This window comes from Polypterus senegalus, chromosome 5, assembly GCF_016835505.1.
Source record: "Polypterus senegalus isolate Bchr_013 chromosome 5, ASM1683550v1, whole genome shotgun sequence".
In the NCBI taxonomy this organism is placed as follows: domain Eukaryota; kingdom Metazoa; phylum Chordata; class Cladistia; order Polypteriformes; family Polypteridae; genus Polypterus; species Polypterus senegalus.
The window spans coordinates 156036822-156055646 of NC_053158.1; the positions used below are offsets into that span (position 1 = coordinate 156036822).

At 38.5% G+C, this 18825-nt stretch overlaps 1 protein-coding gene across 1 annotated transcript in view; it reads right to left on the reverse strand.

The window, feature by feature from the left end:
- adarb2 (adenosine deaminase RNA specific B2 (inactive)) overlaps positions 1-18825 on the reverse strand; it is a 788873-nt gene that overhangs the window by 327092 nt on the left and 442956 nt on the right. The window contains exon 2 of the mRNA XM_039753536.1: positions 4141-4227. Coding sequence (XP_039609470.1) covers positions 4141-4227 — 87 coding nt within the window. The remainder of the gene's footprint in view (positions 1-4140; positions 4228-18825) is intronic.

Here is an 18825-nt window from a genome sequence, read left to right on the forward strand (position 1 = left end):
TTCTGTGGTCAAAAGTTGCTTTTTCCAGCTTTGTCTTTTAGCCAAAGTTAAGCCATTTTTATCACTTAGGGATCTTGAGAAAGTTACTCATGCTTTTGTCTTTTCCCAGCTTGATTACTGCAACTCATTTTATTCAGGGATCAGCAAATTCCTTACGCAGGTTGTAGTTCGTCCACAATGCTGCTGCCTGTTTTTTGGTCGGGACAAGAAAGTTTGACTCTCTCCAATTTTAGCCTCTTTACATGGGTTGCCCATTAGTTTCAGAATTAATTTTAAAATTTTGCTGCTGGTTTTTAAATCAATACATGGGTGTGCTCCCACTTATTTATTTGAATTGTTTGTTATACACCAGCCTTCCAGAGAACTTAGATTCACCAGTCAGTTCTCTCTTGTTGTCCCTCGTACTAAGTGCAAAACTAAGGGAGACAGAGCTTTTTGCTGCTGCTGCACTTCGTCTGTGGAACTCTTTACCTAATTACATTAAGGAGTCACATTCAACTGATCTGAACTGATCTGATCTGTCAACTAGATTGAAGACGCATTACTATTCTCTAGCTTTTTGTGACAATCAGTGATACTGATGGTATATTGCAAAGTAAAGCAATTTGGCTACAACATTACTGATGCTGTTTTAAATGTGCCCTGTAAATCAATTGACATTGACATCATATAGCAGCCATTGACTGAGCAATGTGTTTTACATTATGTACCTCCAAGTAGTATGAAAATCTCTGTAAAAAAGTTAGAAATGGATTGACAGAGTTTGAAGTCAATCCAATCAGTGGCCTGTGATAGATAGATAGATAGATAGATAGATAGATAGATAGATAGATAGATAGATAGATAGATAGATAGATAGATAGATAGATAGATAGATAGATAGGTTTATTTGTCCCCAAGGGAAACTGAACAATAGGAGCTCATAATGCACACAAAGTCTCAAAGGCCAACCCTTAATTTCCTCATACTACCAGTTTTTCATTTTCATTTTATCAAAGAATTTAAGTTTTCAGTTTACTAGCGGTAACAGGACTACACAATAGTTTGAGGCACACTTTTAATGTACTTTAAGGCTGATCTCAAATTACCGCCCAGTTATTGTCTGCACAGCCTTTCCTTGTGTGCTTCAGCTTTGCTTCTGAAATCCTAAATCCTGCGTGTGTTAAGTGCTGGCTTTGTGTGACTAAATGTGGGTGGGTGTGGACAAGCGTGCCATGCAATGTACTGGTGCCTAATCCAGGGCTGTTCTTGGTCTATTACTCTATGATGCCAGGGAAACAGTCTGTGACCAAAAAAAAAAAAAAACACCAAAGAATGAATTGGGAGGGTTGGGTTCCTTTGTATTGGATGATATTGTTTTAATCCTGCCTTTTTTCTTATTTAATAAAAAAGGAAAATGAATGAACCCAATAGTAACCAAGTTAGACACTTATCTTCCCAAAATTCCAGCTTTCCAATCTTTGTTGTAGCCCTTCTTTTTCAAATTAAGACACTAATTCAAAGAGGTATTTTATTTCATTCTGCAAAGATTCAAAATGCACCTGGTATGAGTTAGCATAGGTGTGCACAAATGTGCCCTGCATTGGTTCCACCCCCTCACTGACCAAGAAGGGGGTTACCATTAATGGATGAATAAATCATTTTTACCATCATATGCATATCACGTTTGTCAAATTAGCAAAAAGCTGTGAAATCTGCTAGAACACAGAATTTGTCACATACAGTATTATTGCAGATAGCTGTCACAGACCAAGAGTTTTATTTAAAACTATAAATACTACCCTTAATCCTTCCATGTGACACATACACATTCACTTTAATGGAATGTCTGAAAAACATTAAGACATGAATTTCAGTAAATTTTCTCAATCTGAAACACAAACCAACAGAGATTGTGTGTTTTAGATCCTCTGACCTTATCTGTTCTAATGCAAGTACCGTGGCACTTTGACAATCTACTGTAAACCTTCCGCAAAAAATCTTACTGTGATTTCTGATAGTGCCCTCAAATCCATTAAAACAAATTAATTCTTTTGCTAAAGCTTGTTTCTGCCAGCTCAGGGTATTAGCTAAAGTCAAGTCTTTTCTATCCGTTGATAATTTTAAAAAACTAATTCATGCATTTGTCTCTTCTTGACTTGGCTATTGCAACTAATCATACACTCGAGTCAACCAGTCTCCCCTTGCTCGTCTTCAGTTACACAAAGCACAATCACATCACACCAATTTTAGGTTCTCTTCACTGGCTTCTTGTTCACTAGAGGATTGATTTTCAAATCTTATAGTTTGTTTTTAAGTTTCTGAATGGTTTAGAAACTTTTGAACTTACTGACCTCATATTCTTCCTTAAGATCACTTAGGTCTTCTAACCTGTTGCTCGTCATGTTGAGGTCTAGTCTTATGCTCAGAAGTGACTGTGCATTTGCAATAACTGGGCCTAAGCTTTGGAACAGTCTATTCCTTTATATTAGGTCTGCACCAACTGTGGGCACTTTTAAATCCAGGTTAAAAAACAATCTTTTGTCCTTGACTTTTTATACTTGGATGGAAGTATTTGTTGTTTGATTTATCCTGTTTATCTCATTTTATTTATGTATTGGTCTATTTGTAGGAACAGAACAGCACTTTGGTCAACTGTTCTAGTTTTAAACGTGCTATATAAGTAAAAATGACTTGACTTGATATGCAGTGGTATAACTTATGAAAACGAATACTCACTGGTTGTAGTCACTGCATTTTAAATTTCAACAGCCAACTGTTTATGATGTACAGCTTGCATAAATCCTCCAACTTTACTCATATAGAGTTGAAGCCTATCTAGGCAGCATCAACTAAAAAAACAGCACCCAGCACCCAGTCCTATATAGGATACCATTCCATGACTGGTCATAGTCTTGCACACACTGAACCCCACTCATAAAGGACCTGTTTACAGAAATGAACATGCAAAATCTTCATTTGCATGAGGAAACTGGAGTAGCCAAAGAAAACACATGTGAAAAGGGTGAGAATTAGTCTTGATTGGTGAAATTCTCCAGAGCATTTTTGCAACAAATTATTTAATGGTGATCTTGTTCGTGAAATATTTTTCAGGAAATTCAATGTGCGGCCAGCTTAGACTAACTTTTTTTTCCCAGCACCCCAGGATTGTTTGTGAATACCATAAGGCCAGAATGACATCACAGAGCCATGAAAGCCAAAATACTGAATGGCACCGCTCCTCCCCAAAGTATAAAACGCCGATCCTAGCTGAGGGCTAAAACTTAGCAGAAAAACTTGTGAATGCATTTAAACGCAAAATGGTCATTCAGAAGGAAACTGGAAATGTGTTGGTGTATTCATGTCATAAAGGTAAAGTGTTTTTGTATGAACTTGTATGTAACCTGTCTGTAAAGTTGAGCCCACTCCTTTAATAAGAATAACCATAGTACTGTGCTGTTGATGCAAACAGGAAGGATTGAAGAATCCACGTGCTTTAGTGTAGTGTTGTGCTTATTTGGTATAATGATCACGCAAATGTAAAAATATAACTTTATGTGACTTTCTGCAAATTGTTCTAACCATATTTAAAAACTATTTTACTTAGTGAATATGGCACAGTTTGCATACAAAGTATGAAGTGTGATGAAGTGTGGATGACATGTTTTCAACTTTTTAACTTACATCAAGTAAATGGTATTTAGTGTTGTAACTCCAATTTGAACTTATTTGCTATTGTTTGCATCTTTTTAATCTATTATCTTGCAGTATTTCACATTTTCATAATTTTGTGGTCATGTTGCTCACTGTAGTAAAACCCATTGTCTTTCACATTCACATTCATCAATATGTCAGCATTGTATGGATATTAAAAACAAAACCTTGAATTTCTGTTGATGTGTTTGGTTTGGGATATCTTTTTTGTTTGTTTCAGTTAAGACTTCAGACTTGATTTTCTACTGATTTCTAGAACTGGTTTTGGGCTTTGGTGGTTGACACTCTATTTTTTTTTTTTGCCTATTGACCTTTGCTCGTTTTTGCTCCAAAATAACTTTGCTTCATGTCCTGATCCAATTCAGCCCCTGTCTATTTCCCCTGTTCATACTATTGAGAATAAAATACAGTATGTAATGTCAATACATATAAATATCAAAAACTTACTTAAATTGTCTTCATCCTCAGTGCTAGTAGTCACTGGATTCAAGTATTTAAAAGGACCAATGAAAGCAGAAAGCATGTTCAATTTTTCTGAAAAACAAAAATAAAGAAATAGATCTGTTATTGCCAATAAGAAAATGACCAATTGATATTGAATAGCGCACTAGAGAAAATGGTGTACTGTATTAAATTTCAGTGCAATAACACTACTGTTTATAAGTCATTATAATGTACATTTAATTCCTGCTTTTATTCAAGGTGACTTAAAATATTAAGGTATATTATAGACCATAAGGTGCATACTAATTCAGTGTGAGCAGGAACACTCAATAAAACTGAATTCAAAAAAGAATCAGTTGACGGTGAGAAACGAAGAAGGCAGATTCACCAGCGTTTGTGTGTCAGCTTTTATCCCTCCAGATCAGGGAATGTCCAGTTCCATTGGCTCAAAACACGACTCACATCTACAGTTATTCCCAGTTTCAAATAAAAACTAACAGCGTCACCTCCCCTTAGTATGTATCGTGATTGAGAGAATAAAATTGAAAAAAAAAAGTCTTGCAAATGCACACTATCTGTCACAGACGCCAACCAAATGTATGTGTGTACTGTATAATATTAACAATAAGAGCAGCCCACTACTGAAAACGGCAAATATAGGAGGCATTCAGGATTGAACCTGGGACTCTTTATTACAAGTCAGTAAATCTTACAGCTATGCCATGGAAGCTGTTGTCTTATCCTTGAACCTTTTGTGAAAGTGTTTATTTGATCTTTGGACTTCAGGCTTCACACATTATATAGTTTATGCCAACATTTTGTCATTTACTACTAAAATACGAAATAATGATCTATTATTTCCACTCTAAAACTCCAGCACTTCACTCCCAGATAATCAAACAAGAAACGAGCTGGGAGAGGTTTGTGCACGTTCTGTGGCGGTGGGGGGATGGAATAGTAGGCTGCTTACTGCTTGTCTTTATCGGCACATTTACAGGACAAAAGACGCTGACGGAAAGGTGTGAATGGATTTAAAGCAGGCCGGATCTACGAGTTTTTTCGTAGGCTCTGGTAATTCTAGTGTTAGTGCCAGCTTAAGTGAAAAATTAAAGAAAACGTACTAAATAATTGCAACACAAACACTGACTTAAGATTAAATTTATAGTCCTATCAGTTCACAAGTAATGGTGTGACAGACTGACATACATTAGCATTCAATATACTTAAATAATATATATACAAAGACAGAGAATCAACGGTTATCCAAAGCAGGGAAGTAGAATCACAACACACCTAACTGATTCTAGAGTTAAAAATGGAAGCACAAACTGAGAATTGGAGGGTCCCTCTAAGTACCAATATTAATGAACAGCCACCAGAGTGCTGAATGTAGTTGGAAAGATTCCCTGAGACTATATATTTTGTGAGGAATAGGTCATAAGAAGCAGCCGGTTAAGTCAGGAGAATTCCACTAGACAGAAAAGTGATGGAAACAGTTTCCTGTTGTAGATATATTGGCACCCACTGCATAATACAGAGTTTGGACAACATGGGGACTACTAAGAGTGCTGGATCATTTATAGTAATTGGGGATTTGAATGCAGGAATGCAAGGTTGCCTGGGGCTGGCATAGTTAGCAATGGTAGCACAGTTCCAGGCCTTTCAGATGGTCTTTCTAAAATGCAGAACTAATCCCTGGTTGTGGTTTAGATGCCACTCTTTGTCATTAGGCCATTGAATGTCCAGTAAGTAGTTAAACTTGAGTTAAGGAATTAACTGAGATGGAGGTAGCATGGTTAGAAGATGGAGACAGAGAAAAGATGACAGAATTTGAAGGCAAGTAAGCATGTACTGTGGTGTCTTCAGGCACTGAACCTAATATTCAGAGACCAGAACCTCTAATAGCTGTATTATAATGAAGCAGTTACAATTGCTTGTTTTCTGCTTTATATGATACTAATGATCATCTCTCCTTTATTTGTTTTGGATAATAAAAATAAATCTTGACAACAATCTTGACTTTAACAGTCACTGGTTGGAGTTAGGGTGGTAGATGTGCCCCTTCACAAACTTACATGAACATATACAGGTCGTATACATTTCACATATAACCGCATTTACATTACTATACTTGTAGGTGAATCAACAGGTGATAACCAGACCATGAATGATGGCATTTCTCTCAGTTTGTGATGGTGACCTTTTACTGAGTAAACAGCTTAGCTTTAATTATCTTAGATGCAGATAACAAGCCACTGCATTAAGTACAGCCACAGTGGGATCTTGTTATTTATTTGCTTTTGTCCAAGTTGTCTTTTCCCATTACCCTGCCTTTTTCTTGTGTATGTATTGTGTGACAAATAAATAAGCATTTTCTTCATTCATGTTGACAGCGTCAGGCTCCCTGTTGGTTGCAGTACTTCAGAAGTAGAGATAACTCTCTCATGGCATATATTAGTATATAAATAAACACCCAGATCATTGCAAAATGTGGCATGTTGCATGAATTACTTAAAATGTTTAATATATCATTTAGCTTTTCACCACAGAGCCTGTGGGCAGCAGCATGTGTTTCCATGGTAACGGTGCTGCAGCTGAAAAGGCATTATTACATCAGGATTTTGGATCGAATTGGAACATGTGAAAATAATGTTTTTACTGTATGTGATTCATTTTCGCTCTGTTTATGAGGTTTTACACTGGGCTATGAAGCATTTTGGCTTGCACTTGATAAAATCTCCCATTCTTCCCCTAAAGTATGTAGGGGCTTTCATAAAAATAGTCAAAACATACTGTACACCATAGTAGAGTACTGTAGTGGTTTCTATCCAACACATATTCATTCAATTACACACTGACCTAACAGAGTAATGGTTCAAGAGTTGAAGAGAAAGCAAATACTGTTACATACTGAGCTTCTGCTATGTTAGCACTTAAGTAAAGTAACTTAAGTAATTAGTATTCAAAACCAGTAAACATTACCAATTTGAGCAATTAGCATTAAAACTGCAAAATATTACCAGTTTGAACAATTTGCTAAAACTGCTAAATATTAGCAATTTGAGCAATTAGTATTAAAAACTGCTGCTGTAAATGTTACTTTGCAACTATGCAGTATACAGTAGACTCCCTTTGACTATTTTGTTCAAAACTAGCTGTCACCTGTGGCTCTGCCAACGTAGTAGTGAAACAGGACAAACTTTAAAAATCAATTTAAAAAAAAGTAATCATTTCTATTGGGAAGAATTTATATTGATATCTTTTGTATCCAAGGGCCTCTTGATATACAATATTTTAGGTTTTGCTATCAGGGGCAAGAATGTAGCTGTGATCTCTTTGCCAAAAGTGTAAAAAGTCGACAAGGTATCTCTGGCCAAGCGGAAGGTTAGGTACGCTCCAATGTGAAACATTGCTGCTGTATGTGATCGTGTTCAGTTCTGACAGGAGAGCGTCTCCTGCGTGGGGAGATGAGCATGTGGCCGTGATATCTTTGGTAATCAACAGCTACCCTCTAAAATACACGTAGCTGTGATCTCTCTCTCAAAAACATCAAACATTACTCTTTTAACAATCTCTAGATGATAACGTCTGCTGAAAAAACAGGTATCGCTAGTTAAGCGGAGGCAAGGTATGCTCCAAGACGTGGCGAGAGGCAGAGTGACTCGAACGGAGGCTGGCGCGTGTGTGAGGATGGCCCCTCCTGGCTTCCCACTCCAGAGGTCCCACCTGCCCCTCCCCTCGGCCTGCAGCCTGCCTCTCGGATTCGCACAAATAAATCGGTGCCGCAACCAAACTATGATACTTAGCATGATGAGAGAAGTCGCAAAATAAAATTATAGAAAAAACCCGCTCTAAATCCGTGAAGTATTTCTTGTGAGAGACAGAGCGACTTGAACGGAGGCCGGCGCATGAGTAAGGATGGCCCCACCCGGCTCCCTATTCTTCAGGTCCCGCCTCCCCCTCCCCTCAGCCCACAGCCTGTCTCTCTGATTCCCGTGAATAAATCGGTACCGCAGCTAAACTATGATACTTTGTGTGATAAGAGAAGTCACAAAATCAACCGGAATGTTCAAGAAAATTATAGAAAAAAACCCGATCTAATTATAGAAAAAAACCCGATCTAAATCCGTTAAGTAGTTTTCTCGTGTCAAGCGGACAGGCATACATACATACATACATACAGACAGACAGAGACAGATAGATGTTGGATTATATATATATATAGAGAGAGAGAGAAGAGGTACCACAATACTCAGGGAATGGTACTAGTTGTGGGAGAACATACTCAAGATTTGACTCAAAAGGAGTACTGAGCCAGATTTCTATAACATACAGTACATGAGTAGAGATTGTAGCTTCATGCCTGTATTGACCATGCAAATTCCACAAAGGCTCTGCCTGGACCAAGACTTGAAAAAATTCTAGACTCTGGAACTGCTCCACCTAATAACAAAAATATGAATTTGTTTAGACCTGTATGAATTGTTAGCACAACAACACACATATTTCTCACCCCAATTGCACTGCCACAGTTATGCTGTGAAGTGCATCATGATATCACTTTTAACACTAAGAGTAAAGGGAGGCTGTCTACTGGAATTTCCCCAGAAATTCTGAAAAGAAATCGCCTGCTGCTTACTTTTCACTGCCCACTCATGCTCTCAAGAACAAGGGGCACATTTCCCTAAGGAAAGAACTCCTTAGCCAATCTGTGATGACAGTGCAGAGCTCCCCTTCATAGAAGTATACATCATAAAAAAGAGAACAGCATCTGAACACCAAAAGGTCTTAGATGTTTTTAAATGATGGTGTACATCATCTTTGTTTTGTCTTTCTCAATTAAGAGATTTTAAGGTACCCTAAAGTAAAACACTTAAAATTCCAAAAATGCATGCATCTTATATCAAATTCTCTAACCTGTTTAATTCAATTCAGGGTCACAGTAGTGGACCCAATCCTGGAAGCACAGAGTACAAGGCAGGAGACAGACCTAGACACACTCTGAATTGGATTAAGCGGTTAGACTTAATATGTTACACTAATGAGCTGCATTTTCTTCAGTATGTTTTTCCTTACTCATTCACTACGATTTCCTATGATTCCTTTCACTTTCCTTTGTTGACCTTTATCTCATCCTTATGAAAAAGAAGGTAGCAACAATGGCCTAACAGACACCCCACAGCCCATGCAAGGAGGGTTGATGGAGGGTGGGGCACCAGACCTCCACCAAGTCAGTCAGAAAAGTATAAATTTAACTATTGAAAAAGGAAAAATATGTAGTGCATTTTTAGACCTAACGTAAGAGGTGTGTTGCATTGTGTGACATTACAGTCAACAGACAGGCGAGCGCAATAATAATTATAATCTGCATAAGTTAGCTAGTAGAAAACGAAGTGACCCATCTATATAAGAAAAAGAAAATAACTAAATACTGGCAAAATCAAGCAATTGGTACAACAGGGCATTGTCAAACTACCAAAGATAACATCTCTGCTTAAACTATCAATGGAAGGGGAATTGGCATAAAATGAGCAAATTACAGAATTACTGTAATTACTGAATCGAGCATCGCGGCAAGAACGTCAAAAAGGCTTCTCCTTTATTCCTTCCTATTGTAGATGACCACAAGCTTATTAATAAAGACGTGCTGAACAACCTGGCAGCCTTAGACCCAGGCAGAAATAAGGATAAAGCAATATTTGAATAGACATAAGTAAATAATAACACTGAGGGTTCAAAATGTTTCATTCTCATTATGTTAATGCCACAGCAATTTTCCCCATGAATTGCAACAAATTTGCCAAGCACAGCACAAGTTTAATGTAATTTGGCCTCAGAAAAAATGAAAGAATGGTTTCTGACTTCAGCAGATTGGCACACAAATTTGATATATAGTAGAATACCCATGTACTGTTTTTTTTTTCTGGGGACCAATGGGGAAAAAAGTGTTAAATGCAGGAAATTGTCAAGGACTTCATAGGATCTCATAGCTGAAGTTGTTTATAGGATTAATAATTATGATCCAGATTGAAGCATCCTGCTATTGTCTATTTAATCTGTTGAATTAGTATTGTAATTTTTGTCATTTCAGATTGTTATTCCTTTTTCATGAACACCGCTGTGTTGTTTATACCAACTGTGCTGTTGTTACGCTACTGTGTACAACTGAAAAGGGCTACATTCACACTGCAGCTCCATTCTCATTTCTTTCCCTCATATCTGGCATTGATCTCATTTTTGAGAGAAGCATGATCATCAAAAAATTATATCTGAACTTTTCCAAAAGGATTTACACTGCTCTTGTAATGACTGTTTTGCACCAAAACTGTCCAACTCCTTCTCACTAGTCCTGTCCCTTGCCCTTTGGGCTAGTTACTTCTATGTACAGAATACTGACAGTAAGAAATGCACTCAAACCAACAGCTCTGATCTTTTATTTCTTGTTTCTCTTCCTTGCCATCATGGGCTTACAAATTAACAGACGTCTTGCAATGAAATAACCTAAAGAAGAGCAGTTTTGTTGACTGAGGTAACACATAAGTCCAAGAAAGAAATGTTTGGGTGCCAACCATATCGCTCCTTTTAATAACTAAGGTATCTGACAAAAACAAGCTGGTGCACAGTGGCACAAGGCGAAGTCAAAACACAAGAAAAGATCTATTACGGTTCTAACAAAGGGAGTCAAGCTCTCCGGAGCGCTTACAGGTTCAGTGTGTCTTGGCTTGTGGGGGTTCACCACATTGGGTGGTATCTCAGAGCCATGGTTGGAAAAAGAGACCATACCATCAGCAATAGTGCCCCCTCATGTCCCGGCGTGGTATTGCTTATCTCTGATGAGCCTGGAAGGTGAATCTCTGATGGCTGGACATGTGTGACAGCAGCATCCAGCATCTGTCTGACAAAACTGTTTTATTCATTTTGTACATGGTGGGCACCTGCAGGACAGACTCATCAGATTTGAATCAGTCGCAAAAAAAAAAAAAAAAAACAGATACGAGTTAAAAACCAGAATATTGTCACTTTTAGCTACCATGTGAACGCGGCTTTTGAAGGCTTTTATACTGTCAACAACAGCATCAAAAAAAAAATGTGTGAAAATGCAAAATATGGGCATGTTAAATTGGAGAACTACTGTAAATTATTTTTTCAGTAAGGGCCCACCTGTCCAATACATTCGGTGGTATGCTAGTGGGTGGCATACTTTCAAGTTAGACATACCCGGCAACCTCATCCGTTCCAGCAATCTTCAATTAATTTTAGGAAATTCTTAGGCCATCCCTAGCCAACCCCTGAGTCTTCTCCCAGTGGATGGTTTCTGCTATCTCTAGTGGGAGAAGCCATTCGGTGAATCTGATATTGTTGGTTTACTGTTGATTCCCGGATTTCCACCAAAGTTGTCATTCCAGGTCATGCACTCACCTTTGACCAATCAGGTTTCAACTCAGCCTCTGACATCATAAAGCAGGTGCTTTACACCACACAATACTGGTATACAAGTTCACATTTTTTAATAATTAAAAATGGGTTAACTTAGAAGTTTAAATGATAGCAGATGTTTTAATGTGAAAGTTTGTAGATTTTTTTAATTTCAATTTTTTCTGATGTCGGAGGCTGAGTGCTTTAAAGTAAAGGACTGTCCTAAACAACATCTTTATATTACCACTAGGAACAACAAAAACCCAATGATATCAGATATCTGAAAAGCATTTAGTTATCTTAGATGCTAGGTTAAATGGCTATCATTTATTTCTTTCATTGGAGGTAACAGATATAGAGTAATTATAGAGTAACCTCGCTCTAATGTATAAAACAAACACAAAACTTCAAAGGAGTGAGTCGCTAACTTTTACAGTGCAAGAAGTAATCAGTTTGGCTTTGTATTTGTCATGTGACGGAAAACTTTCTTGGCTTTTATAAAGTGTTTCCAAGTACGATATTTATACATTATTATAGTTATCCTTTTTTACAATGTGTAACTATTCAATTTTATTGGCTTATCGGTTGTATTTATAAATAAGGAGGAGAAGAAGCTTTACATAGAGAGGTAGGAGCTACTTCAATCACCACCAATGTGTGGCATCAGCCTGGATGATGCAATGGCAGCCGTTTTTTGCACCAGTACATGCACCGCACATTAGCTATTAGGTGGTGAAGTGGTGAGAGAAGTAGTCAGACAATTAGAGACTGGAGATGATTAGGAGGCCAGAATGACCAAAATGTGATGGGCAATTTAGCAAGGACATCAGGAAACTCCATAAACTTTATGAAAGATGCCTAGGGATATTTTATGATCACAGAGCGTCTGCACCTCGGTTTTATCTCTCATCCGAAGGATGGCACCATTTTTGTAGCACACTGTCCCCACTACTGTGCTCGGGCATTGGGATCCACACTCAGGCTACAGGGTAAGTGCCCCCTGCTGGCCTGACCAACACCTCTTTAAGCAGCAAGCCCAAGCTTATTCTAGATCAGGGGTTCTCAACATCAGTCCTGGGGACCCCCTGTAGCTGCAGGTTTTTGTTCCAACCAGCTTCTGTTTTTAATTGAACTCCTTGGCTAATTAAGTGAACTGATATTTCCCAAGTTCTGTGTTTAAAGAACAATATATTAATTAGAAAACTAAGTTTGTTAAAAAAATGTATATATATATTAAAATGTACCAAGCAGTTATATAGGAATAATGTATATATATGTATAATGTAATGGTCTGACTCTAAAGTAGCTGCAGCCTTAGATTATTCAGTGTTGTTTGCCTGGGTGTCTGCTCTGCTCGTTTTAAGTTGTCATTAATAAGATACAATGAAGGGGGAAAAACTGCACAGAGAAAGGACAAAGTATAATGAAATCAACAAAAGAGAGTTAAGCATTTAAATCTAGAGCAAAAGCAGAAATATTTATAAATGTCTTATAAATGTAAAAATCATGCTGCTATGCTTTTCTGAATGTCAAATAAAAGAAAAAAAAATACCAGCTAATGAAATGAGATCAGTGCTATCAAATCCATCCATCCATCCATTTTCTAACCCGCTGAATCCGAATACAGGGTCACGGGGGTCTGCTGGAGCCAATCCCAGCCAACACAGGGCACAAGGCAGGAACCAATCCTGGGCAGGGTGCCAACCCACCGCAGGTGCTATCAAATATTGTCACTAATTAAGAATCTGGTTACAACAAAAACCTGCAGCCGCAGGGGGTCCCCAGGACCGACGTTGAGAGCCCCTGTTCTAAATGGTCTACCATCCCATTACTGACCGGGCCCGAAGAGGCTTAGCTTCAGGTGTAGTACCTGTTCTGAAGTGCATGTAGTATGGCTGCTGGATAGTTAAGTTCACTTTAGATAGACCATACATTTTAGGAGTTTTCAGTAAAGACAAAGTGAAACTGACAAGCCATAAGGAACCTTCACTAGCTTTTTTACTTCTACATAGTTCGTAATGATCTGTAGATTTAATGGATTGTATCTGAATGTTGAAAAAAGAAACAAGAATAAAGAGAGTAATAAATCATCTGTAAAATAATCAAAACAGTTCATCTATTGATGTCTGCAGCATTCTCATTTTTTATCAAATAATTAACACTGTAAAAAAAAATCAAACAAGCACCAGGAGATTGCAAAATCAATTCTGATGCACAGTATACTGTATGAGTTGGCATCTAGAAGACAACATTGCTCTGATAACCGTATAGTTAATCATGCATCTATGAACTGAAGGTTATTGTTAATAACACATAATGAGTAGTAAAGAATGAAAGACATTTGTCTGTCTAATTACAGATCTGTCCTGCGGTGGGCTGGCACTCTGCCTTGTTTCCTGCCTTGCGCCCTGTGTTGGCTGGGATTGGCTCCAGCAGACCCCCGTGACCCTGTAGTTAGAATATAGCGGGTTGGATAATGGATGGATGGATTACAGATCTGCACAGTGGTTAGTGTTGCTGCCCCTGAACTTTAATCATGGTTTTTTGTCCATGTGGATTCTGCACATTCTCCTTATGTCTGTATGGATTTCCTCTGTGTACTCCAGTTCATCTCCTGCATCCTCAAAGACATTCATGATAGGTTAATGTGCAACATTGGAATGGTCCTATGTGAATGTGTGGGCTCAGCAATGGATGGGTTTCTACCTTATACAGTGAACCTGTACTGGGTTAAATGGGTTGAAAAATGTTATGTTATTTTTAATATCTGGTTATAAATGTTACTCTATACAGCGTCAGTTTATGCCTTAAGTCCTTTATTACTATGTGTATGCGAAGATCAAAAAATTTGTTTACGTTAGAAATTAAAGAAAACAAAATTACATGGCAGAATGGTTTAACCATCTTAAATTAAAAGTAAAAAGCATTGGATTGAAGGTGCATTTTTATGGATCTGAAGCAACTATTAAGTACCTTTTCTCTAGAAAGGTGGTCATTGGAGTATCTCATCCAGAGGCAACCAGATATAGCTCTGTTTTCTATGACACAAGATCTAAAGATAGATAGATAGATAGATAGATAGATAGATAGATAGATAGATAGATAGATAGATAGTGTGAAAGCTAGGGGGCGCAACTGAGCCCCAAACATGAACACACAAAAAAGTCCTGGTTTTCAAATCAAAGGGGTTTTATTGCACAACTACCCTTTGTACAAACAATTCACAAGGGGTCTCTCCTTCTTTCATTCTTGATAAGATACTCTTGATAAGAATGTTGCCCATCTCTGCTCCCAGCTCCAACTCACTTGGAGAAGGCAGTGCAGTCTCTTTTACTGAAGACAAAGGGGTACTTCTAGTGCCAGGGCTCTGTCTGTTGGAAGTACTTCCAGGTCATATGTAAGTCCCAAAGAATGGGGGGTGTAACTCCTTGCAGACCCTAGCAGGGTTGCACTACTGGACCACTATTCCTGGCATTCCCTGCTGATGTCTGAATGGGTATCGAGACACAGGGATGCTGTCACCTAGTATACGGGGGTTGAGATAATACCCTGGATATTTGGCTCTTCCCAGTCCATAATATTGGAGTCCCTGCCAGTTAGGGTTCCCAAGTCAGGTCTATCTGGGGCGCCGGTCTGAACGTGTCGTCTCTTACAATAGACAGATAGATAGATAGTCCTTTCTTGTCCCTCAGCAGTAACAAAGGACATACCAGCAATAATTGTTATATAAGTGCAATATAATAATAATGATGATAACTTCTTGCAATTGTAGTGGTGAGTGAAACAACACAGTTGTGTTTCTCATAGAGTCTCATGAAATTGACCCTAAAGTTTGTTTTGCATCTGATTTCAACACGATGAAATGCGAAACTCACTAAAAAGACTTTTTCTCTGTATATCTTTAGATTTGTTTGGGGTGGAAAGCAAGGACAATTGATCCCTAAGCACTGGGCAACACCTTGCATCTCATTGGGACTCATACATTTCTCAAACTAAGGGCCCAGATGAAAAAAAAGGAGAGAAATGTGTCTTTTGGAAATTCAACATGGCTAATAGAAAGTTTCAGTACTACTGTTAGGTAATTTCTTCTTTTTTGGATGTGTTAATGAAGTGGTCAGGCATGTATGGAGATGATGGGGAAAAAAAATCATATGGTGCCTCCAAGTCTAAACAAATAATTTTATACAGTCTTGATAAATGACACTAAATTAATTTTCCAAGTTTTTTTATATGGAGAAAAATGTTGAAAATGAGATGAAAACACGGGAAGACATAGGTTTTTATATATAAAACTAAAATATCTTTCATGCTGTGTCAATGATGCAAATTGTGCTGGTTGTGAAAGCCTGTAGTGTTAAAACAATTGTTAAAAATCTAACGTTTTAAACAAATTCAGCTATGTAAAAGTTGCTGGCTCATCGCTAACTAATTTTCTAGTATATCTGGATTGAGTAAGGATGGGCAGTTTGGGTGTTAGTAATGCTTCGGACAAAAAGAGTCCCAATAGTGCCCTGCTGCAAATGGTGGTGGAATGGGCCTGTGCCTAAAGATGCACCAGAACATCCTGCCTTGGAGAGGATAACCTCCCTCATAGCAGCCTGTGACTCATAGTTGGTCCTGCTCCATGCTCCATCTTCCCTTTTTGGCAGCCTCTCCAACCCAGCATCATTGGTAATGTAATCAGATGAGCTGGTCTGATGGAGACAAATCAAACTGAACAAGGGGATGGTGGAAAAAGGTGCAAGTGCTTTTATTAAAACAAAAACCAAAATAAAATCCAAACAGAGTCCATAATGAAAGTGCAGTGCTTTAAAATGTTAATCAGTAATCTATAAAAAGGTAAAAATCCAAATGTTTAAAACAAGGCTAAATAATACATGGGAATAGAAACCTGCAGCAGACATTGGAGCAAATCAGCCAAGCACAGATCCTTCACAGTCTGTCCAGCCCACCCAAGTTTTGCTCAGCTGAAGAGAATTCAGCATATGGGGTCCTCACACTACCGACCCCGGCCTTGCCTACCTCTGCTGGCATCTACCAGACTGCTCGGGGTCGATTGTCCTCCTGTCTTTCTTCTCACACACGTAGTCGTCCCTCAGATCCCTAAGGATGATTCCACCTCAATTGAACCAATTCCTCCCATTTAGTGGGAGCGATCCATCCCTCAAGTGCTGATCCTTCACTCCACACAGGACATGGTGCTGACCTCTCTCTTTAAGATAACTGGCTGGCAGGCCTGTCCTCTCTTTAACCCCTGATGCTGCTCTTGGTCTCTAAGCCCCTTTTGTTTCTTCTTTTCTGCCTTTTTTTTCCTCAACTTCTCCTATCTATGCCGGTATGTACTTATACGGCTCTGTAGACGCAGCGACTCAATCACGCACCACAGGAAGCAGATTAAGCAAATGAGAACAATCGCACCCTCACGTGCAGGTGTGACTCATTTCAATTACCTCATCAACTCCCAATGGCTGCAAGATCGCACCCACGAAGACTGACTTGTCCAAATGGATTATTTAAAAACAGGCCTTTCATTCAGAACCACGGACCTGCTATACCACAGAGCCTCTAATTTTGACATCATCCCCTTCTCTTCCACTGTCTCCAGTATGTCCAGGGTCAGCCCAGCAATGCAGCTGATCTTCCTTATCACTCTATGCAGGTGATTGGCATTCTTGAGCTGCTGTTGAATGCCCAGCACACCACAGCAAAGAACAGTACACTGGTATGGGCTAATAAAACATGTACAACACCTTGTCCTCTACTATAAAGACAATGAGCCTCCTCATAAATAATAGCCTACTCTGGACCTCTATGAACAACAGGCCTGTATACTCCACTCCATACTGTCTCCTGTTTAATTCACCCCCAGGTATTTATATGATTGGACCAGCCACCTTCCTACTTTTATTATAGTACAGTACTCTGGTATGCTGGAAGTGCACTTTTTCTGAGGGAGGTGGTTTATCCTCCACCACCTCACTATATTACAGAACCTCTGTAGGTGACATAGATTTGAGTTGTGCTTAAAAACATTGGTTTAGATAGAGAATACATTTACTTATTTGACTGATGCCTTTATCCAAGGCATCCAACAGCATTTAGGATATGACTGGTTACATTTCTTTTGGTTTTAAAATTGAAGCACAGACAGGTCAACTGATTTGCTCAGGGTCACACAGCATCAGTAGCAGGATTTGCACCCACAGCATCAGGGTTTGAGGTCCAAAGCCTTAACCATTGCACCATACTGCCTGCCTAGGAAGGGAGATGCTTGGATTATATTCATTGGAATGCTCTCTTTATTAAATACCGTTTTTACTTGTGCACCACACACCCTCGTTTAAGACGCGCACCGTAATTTTTACAAAGAAAATCGCGAGAATCATTTTGCCCCGTGTACGTTGTGATTGTATAGAAAGTGTCTAGGGCATGTTTTCCATGAAATGCCCTTCTGTTTTTGTTGCATGACGCCAGTCTCGAACACATGAACACCGTACTTGCGACCTGCTGCCCGATTTCTCTGCTTCCAAAATCACTTTTAGTTTTTCTCCCACCGTAAAGGAGTGTAAACGTTTGCCACTATATATGCTGAATGACGACGTCAAACTGATTCAAAAACAAGAGCGAGAGAGAGCGCGAGTGAGTGAGCCCATGCAGAAGAAGTAAACATTACAGAATTACATTTCCTCGTGTATGACACGCACCCGATTTTCTAATGCTAATTTTCGGGAAAAAATGTGCATGTGGTACACATGTAAATACGGTAAACTGATCCTCTACATAAGTCCTTCTCAGACTCAGTCCTGGAGACCACATGTTTTTGTTCCAAACAGTTTCACAACAAGTGAGCCATTTTACCGCTAATTGATCTCATTTAATTAGCCGGAGTTTTCTTCTTCTTCTTCTTTGCATTCAAAAATATACAGCACTGTCATTGTTACAAATATAAAATATTTATAAATATTTGTATAACTGCTATAGCTTTAAATTCTTAACTTCCTTCTTTTTTTTTTTTTTTTATTAATTTGCCTTTTTTGTATTGTTTGCTCCCTTTAATTGTATCCTAATAATGACAATTAACAACCAGTGGAGTAAACACCCAGGCAAATGACATTGAATGCTGAAAGGCTGCAACTCCTTCAGTATCAGACGCACTAATGTGCTCATTAGTAAATAATAGATTAAATAAGCACAACACCTGGAAAAGCAGAATGTAAATGATAACAATAATGAAAAAATATATATATATATATATATATATATATATATATA